Source organism: Betta splendens, chromosome 19 (genome assembly GCF_900634795.4).
Source record: "Betta splendens chromosome 19, fBetSpl5.4, whole genome shotgun sequence".
Taxonomy (NCBI): Eukaryota; Metazoa; Chordata; class Actinopteri; order Anabantiformes; family Osphronemidae; genus Betta; species Betta splendens.
In genome coordinates this window covers 14,230,223-14,243,510 of record NC_040898.2, presented here as the reverse complement: position 1 = coordinate 14,243,510, position 13,288 = coordinate 14,230,223, and the positions used below count along the sequence as shown (strand labels likewise).

Sequence of the window (13,288 nt, the reverse complement as noted above, 5' to 3'; positions counted from 1 at the left end):
CTGTTGTTGTTGTGAAAATAAGGGTTGCTACTCCACAGATATACTGTATGCTAATAGGAACAAATTATGTCTTTAAATGCAGGTTTAATGTTGCGGCAGAGCCAGGGTGTAGCTTATGAACATGTCCTATGAACTGTAAAGAAGAACAACAGGATGCAGATGTTGCAGTGCAGGAGACAGATTGTAAGAGCAGCACTCATCTGCTGGGAGGAGTGGGTTCCCTGCGAAGCAACAACAGATATCAAAACACTGGAGGGTCCTCCAGTCATGCGCTTCACACACAAACACGGAGACAGAAAGGATGTAGGTTTTGTTAGTGGCAAGTTCACTGCGGCCTTGAAGCCAGGACGAAGTGAATGAGCCTGGTACAGTATCAGTATGTTAAAACTCAGTATCGATATGTCACAGCAAAAGCCTCCAAAAAACCATAGCGAAAGACTGATTTTCCATACGCACATCCACTGAGGTGTTGAAGTTGAGGGAGAAGGTAGTGACATCAAATATTCTGGGATATTTCAGGCTTTATAAAATTAATTCATCTGTGCAAATCAAGTGGGTGGCTGGATGAAAGCCCTTTGAAGGCAGATTTTCACACCATAATAAAGACTATATCCTAGGGAGACAGTTAAGAGAGTGGGTTTTGTTACATTGCCCTGGCAATAACCCTAAAACTTATTAGGTTCCAATAAGAGACACCGTGCTGTTATAAAACGAACAGCCAAGCTCAACCCGACTGCTGCTTTTGGATCAGATCATCTAGAACATCAAAGGCCCGGTTCTTCCTTGGAGCTTTACAGTATGACGCCTGAGAGACAGTTATGTATGTGTAAGAACAGAAGGTTTCATGTAGTTTCACCAGGGACCTTGAAGCAACAACTAAACAACTAACGCTTCAGCTACGGAAAAAAGACTATGGGAACATTCATCTGTAAAGTGCAGCTGAATGTCATTATTTTCATACATTTTGCTAAAATTGTCTCTTTACAAGCTGATGAGTTTCCAAGGAACAACTGTCTGTTGTGTCCACTGTTTCATCTCCATGACAGACTAAGAGGCACTGTTCTAACACATGAAGACGAAGACTGGTGAAAAGTCTAAAAAAAGACTGCCTTGATAACAGCGTTTGTCTCTCTGAAGCTGTGCCTCTGCATGCGTAATGTACCTTTACATACTGTAAATGCGAGTCAGCCGCAGGCCTGACGTCTGGAAGTTGACTCATGGCATCTGGACTCCTTTCTTGCTAGATCAAAACATTTTAACTTTTGCAGTCTTTGACATTTCCCCGAACTTGAAGACGTGGCTCAGCAGTGGTGAGCTTTTACTCTGAAACAGCTGCAGGATATGTTGAGCTCGGTCGGCCACTGAATGCTGAAGCTCCGATGACACAACACAGACAAGTAATCATTAAAAATTGGGTTTCCTTCTGTTACAAGAAGGAAGAAAATGAAACTAACTTCTATTGAAGGCTGCATCAAGCAAATGCTACTAAACTACTGAATATGTCGAAAGAATTTGGTTGAGGAGTGAAATGTCACGTTACGCAGGGCTAAAAATACGCTGCCGTGAATGTATAATCACACTCAAACCTTTATAGTTCTGGATGAAATAACAAGGTCAAAGCATGTTTTCAGCACCGGTGGAGCACCAGTGTTAAGTTCTCTCAACAGGAGGTAAAGCAATTCAAGCAGCAGAACTGATTAGTGTGTCTGGATCTATTTTAAGCAGGAAACAGGTCTGAAAGGGTGTTGGGCACACACGGTTCACTCTTTACGATCCAAAGAGGCATTTCATCTTCTGAGCTGCGTGTTCCCGCTTCCTAAAATACGAGCGGACACCTTCTGCACGCTGACGGGCAGATGCGTCATTGTGTGCGCCTGGCATCTGAAGACACACTCACCACTGCTGCGACTCTTGCGGTTGGCCTTCCCCCCCGTCAGCAGCATCTTCAAGCTGTTCCTAAACATGACCGCAGCAGATGTCCAGGACTAGACTAGAAAAATCTGTCAGAGAAAAAGAGGACAATACATATTAATGTCTTGCAGCATGACTAGTATGTCTAATACTGTAGCTTCAGAATCACATAGAGTAGAAGCCTACAATCTCCAGCCACATCAACCAAACCCCAGGTGGTTGGACAGCGGTTTACACAGAAATATACACTGCACAGTATCATTATGACTTTCGACAGAGCTGGCAGATAAGTCCTAAAACCATAAGACTTTTAATTTCTAGTCTGCAGCTTGCTCTAACACACTAATCCCCTCTTCCTCTGCATCGTCCCAACCCCCCATCCTTCCAGTACAGCCACACATCTCTGCTGTGAGTCCTGCTAGTAAAAAGCATGACAGCAGATGTTCTCCATTAGGTGGGAGTGACTCAGCAAAGCCCCACAGACAGGCCCCAGCTGAGATGTCGACTTTGACCCTAAACAATTTGAGGGAGAAAAAAACAAGGCAAAAAACAAGAAGCACATGAAAACGCCCTGGAAGCCCCCTCCCCCAATCCCCCACCATGCCAAACAATATTTTTAATAATCCCTCCTGACTTTGAGAAGGGAGACTAAAAGGCACAATCACAGTAGTAAGAACACAAGACAATGTGTGGTATTATGGTCTGGAGGCTGGAAACTGAACTATGCATAACATATATGAGGTAATTGATTCTGTATTTTAGAGAGTTAAGATATATTATAGGATTGAAACCTAAATGAATCAATGGTGACAACAAGTTTCATTTTTAAATGAATAAATTCATTCTGTCTGTTTGGCTTTTGTAAAGAAAAGCTGTCTCCAATAGAGTCTAAACGAGATTGAACACCGAGAGGCGTCCTGGCAGCTGCCAATTCTGAGATCAGTTCAAGAGCAAAAGGGAAAAAGACCAAATAACCGAAACGCAAGTCAATTCAAAGAACAACAAATATACCAGGGGAAAACTGAAGGGAGCTACTGCTGCTGCTACATTGAGACCAGAGCCAGCCTCATATCACTTCACAGGCTTTCTGCAGATGGCTCCAGCTGTTTGTTGTCTGTTTTGAAAGAATGTACAAGGTGAAAAACGTCCCATCGGTGATTCAATCAAAGCGAGTGGGTATTGTTTTTGCAGAATCATAATTCAAAGAACAGGTTATTGTGGCCCAAAACTAAATTCATGCAGTGACTGCCATCACATATATGGTTCCACCCAGACCACCATCATGTGCCGTCTGTCACTCCTCCAGGTTTACTGAGATTAAATAAAACATCACAGAAATATCTAAGCGAAGAGAAGAAAACATTCTGACACACCAGATTATTTGTCAGGAAAAATCCCTGATGTTGCGTTGATTGTTTCTCCAATATGACATACTGTACAAAATAAAAATAACATTCCTTTCATTCGCCTCATATTTGTCATCCAGCCCCTACCTACCACAACACAAAGTCTAATGAATGCTTCTCCACTGCATTACTTGACTGCTTGAATTCAACTGTCGCTAGCTGCACAGAAAATGATTTTGCTTCTTGCTTCTGTCCCTGAACGCCTCACACCCTAGATCCACTCTGTCAGGAGGAGGAGCTAAAGGCAAGCTCATGCTGAAGCTAAAGGCTTTGTTCTATTTAATATGATCACGATACCACACAGTAAAATTACTTCAATTAAATATCAAGTTCTATGTCCGTTCTGCTTAATTCAGTCACGTATTTCCAATAAATAGCTTTACTGCTAATGACGGGTCAGCAGGACCCGTAATTACTGGGTGTGAGTGACAGTCAGAGTGCTTTCCGATGGCTGTTATGATTATATGCACATTATAATAACGCAGTTATCCATTTCACTTTACAGTCGATTACAGTACCAGAAAATGTCCTTCACCTGCAAAAAGGATCCTCAACATGAAGGTTATGGTGTTTTTAGCACTTAATGTTTGAACGCAGGCTCATTTGTCAGATTGGTTTGTATCACTGGGATTAATAATCCCACTGCTCATAAAAAGCCACTCTGACAGAGAGGGATCGCTGACAATAAAAATGAACATTTTGACCTCATTTGCTAAGCAGTGCAGTGTCGCACAGCCATTATCACGCATCCATCTAAATAACAAATGAGCCCTGACGTCAATGATCACGTCTTCTATGGAAGGCTGACTTATTTCTCTGCAGTATGTGCCGCGGACCCTCGTATGACTATTCTGTGTAGTCTGTCTAGTACTACCCTTAAAATAAAAAATACCTGGTGCTTGTTTGGGTATTATTATATTATGATTTTTGTCATCAACCGTTATTTTACCTTCAAGTTGGATGACTTTGACCTGGAAGCTCAATAAATCAATTAATCAATCAATCAATAATAACAACAACACATCAAATAAAACAACATTCTACAATATTCTGCGTGCTTCTATTCCACAAAGATGAAACACTGAGCTACTGGAAATCATTGGATTCGTACATGTAGCACTGATGGCGTAAAAGTCAACTTGGTTCCTTCATTGCTGCAGCTCATAGAATACAAACAATACAACACCACCACAACCACCTGCCACAGGCCGAGGTCGAGCACTTGTCCTTCACAGGTTATCAACAACCCAGGCCTCACCTGTTAGAGTCTGCACACACAGATAAAGCCTCTGTGCCTCTTATAAATATTCGATTTGCAGTTGATTTATTCAGTCTAGAACTAGAACATACTTTTTTGCCGCTGTCCTTAACGTCAGGGAGCTTAACAGCGTTTTCTCCGGCTGTGGACTTGAACAAATGCTGCTATTTCAAAAATCTAACTAATATATACAAATGTAGTGGGCATTTTACTGGGTAGAGTCTATTTCCCTCCAATACAACAACTCCATGAGTTCTTCGTTTACCAGGTTATGAGGTTACACTGGTACAGCATGTAGGAATATTACTTAATGGTTTGTTTTCACACAGTGAAGGGCAAATGTACTGGTACACTCTAGTAATATTTTATTAATTAGTCCATTTTTATTAAAGGGCTTTTCTGCCCACTTTAGTTTCTAGAATTAAATTTTGCAGTTCCGACCCCACTTAAGGAATTAACTATGGTTTTTTCACTCAGCTCTTGCATTTTTGTAGAGGATAACGCTCTATAGCATGAATCACCAGTCTGGTAATGAGAGATGAATTTGTCATGCAGACGGTTTTTCCTCTGTTTTAAATCCACTCACTGGCACAAACCATTGGCTTTTGCATGACAAGGTGTCGACAGTGATAGGACAGTGTAAGGTGGATGGGTCAGATCTATTGGCATTCCTGTTCATCTCCAGAGATGCAGTCAAGGCCACGGTCTCATCTTCGCAAGTGTACGTCCAACTCGCCCCAAAGTCACCTCAGCATGAAATATAAGCAGAGAGCAGCTTATTATGCCTGCTGTGGTTGGCCCCAACAGGCCATGAGGCATTCTGTGATTATCATATTCAAAAGCCGTGACTCAATATGAGCGTACCGGCGCTGAGCAAACCAGGGATAAAGTAAAGAGGACTTCACAGTGAAGCCCAATAAATGTGTTTCCATATGGATAGCGGTGAGCTAACCATGCAAGGCTACTGCCGTTTACTAACTGCCGGAGCAGAAAATAGTGAGAGATATCGGTGTCTGATTCAAGGGGAGGCAATCAGTGTTTGAAATCCTGAGAGGACAGGATACTGAGTAGGCATGTAAGCACACACACACAGACACACAAGGACTTGCACGTCGCCAGAGACAGGCACACCAATGTGTACCCATATACAGCTGAAGCAAGGCTTCATCCAACACACACACACACACACACACACACACACACACACACACACACACACACACACACACACACACACACACACACACACACACACACACACACACACACACACACACACACACACACCTCTCATTCCCACTCTTTCTGACCCTGTGTACCAGCCTTTGTAAAATGATGCCAAGAAGCAGCATGCTCTCGAAGATATTGTGCGTAAGCGGATGCAGCCCATCTCAGGCTCTTCCACCGTTCAGGCATAATGCTCCTCCAGCGTGTTAAAAAGCACTTAAAGGCACATTCGCCAGCTCTGCACGATGAGCCACTTTCATGTGCTCTGGTCACCCGAGGCAGCACACTTGTTTGTTCTGATGAAAAATAAAATGCAGACACAGCTTGGCTCATTTGTAAGGACATCTCACAGAGGTTGAATTAACACTAGTCCAAAATAGAGCTTCACAGCTACATGAAAAGCTTCAAACTAAATATTACATACAAGTACAGTATGAGTACTTAGCTTAGCTGCGTTAGCCTTGCTTAAAGGATTGATTTATAGTGTATAATGTTATGAAATTAGACCTAAGAATATGAGAGGATTACAGCTCTGATCTTTTTCTACTGCAGTCCTGCTGTTGGATTAATTACATTTCTAATCACCAAGCTTCACCTAAATGTTGAAACACAAAAGAAATCCAGATAGCAGCAGGTGCAGACACCACCATCTGAGACTCTGCCTGTCCCTCCATTAATTTCAAAGCTTATTTACAATCAATAAAATATCCCTTAATGGGGGCAGCGATGACAAAGGCCAGTGTTGTAGGCCATTCAAACGGATTTATCTCATGTTACCCGTGGCCTCCAAATTGAAACTCATCTTAGAGGAAACCACACAGACACAATCATAGAATTAGAGAAGACACATGTTTCCCCAGGGAGCGCTCTTACTGTGATTACCTATAACAGAAGGCAGAGCAGCAGCAGAGCAGGGGGAGGATTCAAATTGAGTATAAAGGAAATGACTTTTTTTTTTATAGTTTTTTTTATTCTTACATTTGATGGGCATCTCTTGTTCCACAGATGAGATTAAATCTTTCAGAGAGGTGAATGACTAAGGAAATTTCAGGATAAAAATCAAAGTTATCCTAAAAGATAGAAGCGGCATCTGTCCTAAAATGGGCAATTACAACGCACTCGTGAAAGAAATACAGCTCAATTTTTGCTGTCGCAAGAGTGAAAGTCCCAGAGAAGCCAAAGTACAATGAAGCAGCAACAAATCTGAGAATGACAAATGGACTTTGCCCTGAGGGACACACGTTTCTCTGAGCAATTACAGGAGAATCTGGCAGGCTGACTGGGAAACATGAATGTCAGACCTTAATCAAATAAGAACAGTGGCAGAGAAAGCATCTCTTCAGAATATTTATCTTGAAACAGCAATATAATTGAAGCTGAGTCATCCATAGCCCATTGATTTCCTCCAGTGATTTCTATACACAATGTCTTGCTTTTAGGCTTCAGGGAAAAGAATAATGTGAGGAGGGCGGTTGGTGGCAGATGGACCTGTTCATTAAAACAAAATCCTGCTGCAAAGTTCATCTCTAAATGCAGAAGAGAACATATTCACACTCAAAAAATAATAACCAAAATTCTGCTTCAATCAGAGGCTCCTCTCTCCTCCTCGCCAGTAGTATCAGAAGAGGATAAATCACACCCGCATCTCCAGTTTGAGGATGGCCAGAGGAGCAGAGATCCATAAATCACACTGATATCAATAAGGGGAAGTGTCAGAGCCCGACTCACAAGGTGAGGGCTGCACAGGGCGATGCAGGAAGCACTTAAAGTTGCTGGTAACAAAGTTTCACTCACTGCACCGAGGTAGATTATTTATTAATCTGGATTAATGCCCCTCAACGCAATGAGTGTAGGGGTGGTGAGGGCTTTAACACAGTGGTGATATCTGTTTCACAGAGCAGCATCAGTCACGGAGGGGACGGCTGGCTCTCAGGGAGGCCGGGACGTCTGACGCCTTTACTGTAGCTCTACGTACAACATGAGGCGCAGACTCATGCTATTCACATGCACACAGACATTATCTGCAGTGGTTTTTGTCATCTTCCTCTGGGGCAGCAGACGTCCTCCTACACAGGCTAACTAGCACATCATTTTATTGTCACTCTATGCCCAGTTAAACCAGTTTGGACGCCTCTCACCCTCCCGTTTAAATCTTTTTAGAGAAATGGCTTGTCAACCTTTATCAGAGTCAAAGAGAGCTCAACGAAGGAGGACGTAACTCATTGCCTTTATTTTTCCCTGTTTGTTTTAGAGGATGTCTAGGCGGGACCACATAATGGGATGAAATACTGTGAGCCATGTAGCCAGGTGTGGAAATTTCCCCCCAGCCTGGCCATGAAAGGAAATAAATCATCTAAATGCACAGAATCTATTTAGCTTCTTAGAGCCGCATGACCACCATGTTTTAAAAAGTTTAGTCGCGTGTCTTCTTCGTAATCACCACAGCAGCAAACGTGTAGAAGCAGCCATTTGTCTGTGATTAATGAGGAAGCCATTCTTCCCCTGCAGACATCAAAGGCGACAACAGCAGCAGCTCTCATATTTTAGTAAGTGGTGAATGTGCTGCTCTACAGCTCCGTCACTCGCTGCTCTCTGCTGTGAACAATAACACAAGACAGAGGGGATGTGTCGGGTGAACCTGTCCAAGCCTGGCCCCAGAGCAGATAAAGGTTTATCACACGCAGAGGCATTTTGAAAAGTTCACCTTTGAAACAACAGGCGTTGCTACAAACTCTTTGTTCAATTACTGTCTGGTTAAATGAGACCGTCACAGCCCATTGACTGCTGCTGTGTCGTCCCTTCGTCCTTTCTCTTCATTCACAGACCTTACTGCTACACCTGCTGGCCATTTGAAAGTGCTGCTGCACCGTCTGCATTGACACACAGAGCAGAGCTGCCATTAGTAACACCAGTCAAGCAGCTGATCTAAACCTAATCTAAATAATAACATTTCATCTTTGGTGCTGACACTGACATGTCCATCATCTTGGCGGGTGAACGCACTAAATTTAATTTTTGCATAAATCCTCTCACAGAATCTCATTTGTATGCCTCCAGTGTCCAGATCCTGTTCAAACAAATAGACCTGAGTGTCATGAAGAAGAATGGTTTGATGTTTGACAGGCAGCATAAAGGGGCAAACAGAGTCGTGGCATGAGGAGGGAAGGTCATTCTGGAGGAACGCTGCCAAAGCAGGTAATCAACACTGGCAGAAAAGCACATTTGCATTAAGATAGAGACATTTTAACCCGTCCCAGTCTGGACACATGCTAATATTCAATTCTTAGAATTAAGCCTGGAGCATCTCGTACACGCCTTTACTCTTCATTTACCCGTTTAGTACAGCTTATACTTACACCTGACTATGATCTTATTGTGTAGTGGAAGTACAGTAGCATTTGATAGATGCAGCCTCACACTGTGTCTGCTATAACCACACGAGTCCCAGCAATGCAGGGACCTTGGATTTGATCTGCGGTTCATGATTGAAAACAGTAATAATTGATCTTGAGAAGCTAGCAGCAGCATCTTAGTCTCTGCAGATGGGACTGCAGGATGTCCAGAGTGGCTGCACCTGAGAGAGTGTTGACTCCCTAATGTTGCAGCTGGGCACAGGCACATGAAGAGAAGCTGCTGGCGATGTGCTGTGTAGCTGGAGGGAGAATCATTGTAATAAGGTAGAATAGGTCACATCACCACTTCCCACAGTAGGAGCCCCTAAAGCAGGTTAGCTGTGTCAACAGGTTAGTGGTTAATACCAAACAGTGATTATTTGGTATTATGCAGGACTACATATGCTAAAATGCAGTGCTCGGTAAAATGTACCCAGAAAAGCTCAAGAGAAGGGTACAATTTTAGAGGAATTTAACATATTCAATACAGAGAAGTGTAAACACCTTAAATGTTTATGGTGTGTATAATCCAAACTGCATCCACTGGGGCTTTGATAGCTTATTATAACATACACGCACATCTTGTCCTCGCTCAGCTGTCGCATGGACCCGACGCCAGCCTAAAGCTGGTTTCACACAGAATTGTTATTGCCATCCTGTCCCTCTGCACAGTCGGTTCTCTCTGCCTGACATCACTAGCCTTCAGATGATACCCAAATGGGCTGATTTGGCCACTTCAAGGAAAGCAATAAATATCCAACAAGCACAAGCTGCATCCTACTTAAATTCATTTTCTTAAAATGCTCGACTACACATTACTTAGCCAGAGGCCTGCTGGGGGATTGTAGTCACTCGGTATCTGTGTGCAGCACAGCCAGATAGAGAACTGGACTTCCTTGCCTGGGGCTATTGTGTATCAAGTGCAGCTGAGTGGTTCATGGGCTTAGCATGGTTTCTAAGTGGAACAGAGCCAAGGGGAGACTCCAGGGTTTGTTTCCTTTATACAGTTGCTAGAGTTACAAAAGTCTTTATGTGACCTAAACTTAAACCAATGCGTGCCCGTCACTGGAGCTCTGATGATTTAAAACACAACATCAGATGCTGATAAAATGCATTTTGCATTATTCTGTCATAATTATGTTTTGTCCAACACCATGATATATTTTCTATATTATTTATGTGTCATGGAGACAGGTCTGATGTAGTTTCTACTACATTAGATTTTTTTATCTGTGAGTAAAGCTGCCAGTTTCAAAGTGGTTATTCATTGATGTTTTCTATTTATTCCAACACCCACAAGGAGTCCATGTACCCAGCACATCCCAAAAGTATGGGCAGAGAGTCATCAGACATTCAGAGGAGGGGTATGGTTTCAAAACCACAGGACAAAAACAGCAAAGATCAATACTGTATCGTCATAGAAATAAGCAGGAGCAGACAAAAAGACATGCAATAGGCATCAAAATGAGTTTCTGCCTTTAACAATGCCTGCTCTCTCTCTCAAATATAAAAAAACAGGTCCAATTGTCAAAAGCGATTGTTGTCAACAACCTTGGTTTTGTTCACATCTAGGGAAATAAGTCTAAATTACACTGGCATGGACATAAACAGGGTATCAGTGAAGCAGTGGAACCGACTGAGATAGGAGATGAATCCGTTTCCAAATGAATTACGCATTGTTCCCGTCCTGTGTTACAATGTGCACCACCATCATGTTCACAAGGACTCTGAAGAACTTTTTTGTCCAATCTGAATTAGCAGCACCTCTCTAATCTTTTTTCATTTCATCCACAGATAGTTGCCACGAGAGATGTCTGTGCCTTTAGCATGCAAATCACACGCAGACAGTGGAGAGGTTCGTGTTGTACAAGACATTTGTTCTATAAAACTCCATAGGAATGCAATGCATGTCACGATTTCTGACATGCAACTTGAGCTTTTGAAATGTTTGATTCCTTTCTTTTTTCACCCAGACTCACTTTGATTTGCAGAGTCGGCTGTACAATACTACAAAAAAAGACATTTGCATTTGTCTCACAAGGGCAATGACACCTTCAGAGTTGCTATTTGCGTCTGCAAATCTGGATCTGAGACGACTGCACAAAGGGGGAGCGTGGGCAGCACGGAGAACATCTTAAATTACTTGTTCTACCAGTTCAGCCCACCACCAGATTGCCGTCAGGCTGGACTGATGCTTGACTGAAAGCACAGACAAGTCCATGTGAAATCGAGACCCAATTAGTGTGTGACTGGCCAGTAACTCTTGATGCAATGTCGATGGCCACTGGTAAATTAAGACTCTGCGGTGCCGTAGTCATGGAGCTAGGTCTTACTCTCACAGCCACACCGTACCATGAACAAAGCATTAAAAGAAATTAGGAAAGAATGTGGCTGAAGACGATATAAAGCATCTATACTGACATTTTTTAGCAGCACTAATATGATGTGGGTTTTAATTGAAAGATACTTATCGGATGTCAGTTAATTAAATTACTGTGATTGTTTTCATGACATATTACAGCTATTTTGCTTGTGTTATTATGAAGAATCCAAATGGTAGGTTGATGTGAAAATTAATGAGCTGCACGTTCAATAAAGGGCATCTTCATTCTGTCTAGTTCTTATTAATTCCACTTAAACAAGGCATTGTTTTGTAAAATGGGGGAAAACGAATCCTCTTTTGAGGAGAATGTCTGCAGACTCTGTAGGCGTCTGCTTTTATGTGTGTGTTTGTGTGTCCTCAAATGCAAAATGATGATGAAAACGGAGAAAAATACTTTCTGTACTTCTGTGTCTTAGAAATAAGTAGATGAGAGCGTGAAGGTATTACAGTATGTAGATGGCTTCATGCAGGCTCAACTCCAGTCCTTCCCTTTTGCTCAAGGTCACAGACCAGCAGAGTCTCACCTTATGCCCACATTAGCAGGCTGAGCAAGGTCTTGCAAACATCAGCAAAAGAAAAAGACCGAGTTGTATTGCCCTCCTGAGAGACTGTGGATAGAGCTGACACATTCTATCTACACCGAGTGTAAATACTGCAAAAATAGTGAGACCAGATGGATGGATCAGGGAGCTGAGTTAGAATGAAGAGGAGAAATAAAATACAAGCCCGTCAATGACCCCGTTGGGTCAAACAACTGGTACATGCGTAATTAATTCATTATGGCCTTGAGCACTGAATGCAGCGCAGCAACTAGTGAAGTCTGTACAGCAGAGCAACTACAGGTGGTAGATCAAATCTATCAGTAACACTAATCAGCAGGCGCCTTCACCGGTAATTACCTGGCAATTAAAAACACAGAATTCTGTAAATACTCCATGTACTCCAGGTCACATGTGAGAAGGTAAGATCACAGGTCAGGCTGTCCAGGACAGGACACTGTTGTACTGGACCACTGCCAAGCAGTGGCACTTTGTCCCCACAGCGACTGGCAGCGGCCGGCAGACTTGCGTCTTTAGTCTTAAAAGTCCTGCCTGTTGCTGCAGTGGTTCTCAGTTAAGTGAACATCACAGCAATCTGTTGACATTTCACTCAAATGTAATCTTGGGCAAAACAAAATTAGTCCATTATCACAATTGTCCATTTGGTCTTGTTACCAGACTCTCATTGCTTTTTTAAATATCTAAAAGCGTTTTCATGAAACAGTGAGTAATTATCAGGAATAAACTAAACTGAAAGGTCAAGCTACACCTCATGACCCTGTTCCAGGGGGACAACACACTAATTCACTGTGACTTCACAAAATAATTTGCAAACTACAGTGATTGCTGCCAACTCTTTCTGTTTTTTTAATGTATGAGATTCTATGGGAGGGGAAGGCAGCTGTTAGCTGGGCCCAGATGTCAATGACGGCTGGCAGAGATGAGAGAGGAGGAGCTCATTTTGAACAAGCCTGTGCATACACAGTCCCACAGGAACCTCACTTTAAAGAACTTGCTCCAAAGCACAGATGATGTTTCTGTTTATCCCTGCATCTGCTGCATTTCTGCAATTCCAACACAGAAAGTAGAAAATTGTGCAAATAGTAAGTAAAAATAGTATATGCAGAAAATAAACTACAAAATACCCACAATCCAAATACAATTAAACAAAT

At 42.5% G+C, this 13,288-nt stretch overlaps 1 protein-coding gene across 8 annotated transcripts in view; it reads right to left on the bottom strand.

Annotated features, from left to right (window-relative positions):
- The window catches only part of tanc2b (tetratricopeptide repeat, ankyrin repeat and coiled-coil containing 2b), a 98,307-nt gene that overhangs the window by 67,399 nt on the left and 17,620 nt on the right, over positions 1-13,288 (bottom strand). For all 8 annotated transcript variants that reach the window (XM_029133658.3, XM_029133657.3, XM_029133660.2 and 5 more), the window contains one exon: positions 1,898-2,000. In XM_029133658.3, coding sequence (XP_028989491.1) covers positions 1,898-1,964 — 67 coding nt within the window. In that variant the 5' untranslated portion in view covers positions 1,965-2,000. The remainder of the gene's footprint in view (positions 1-1,897; positions 2,001-13,288) is intronic.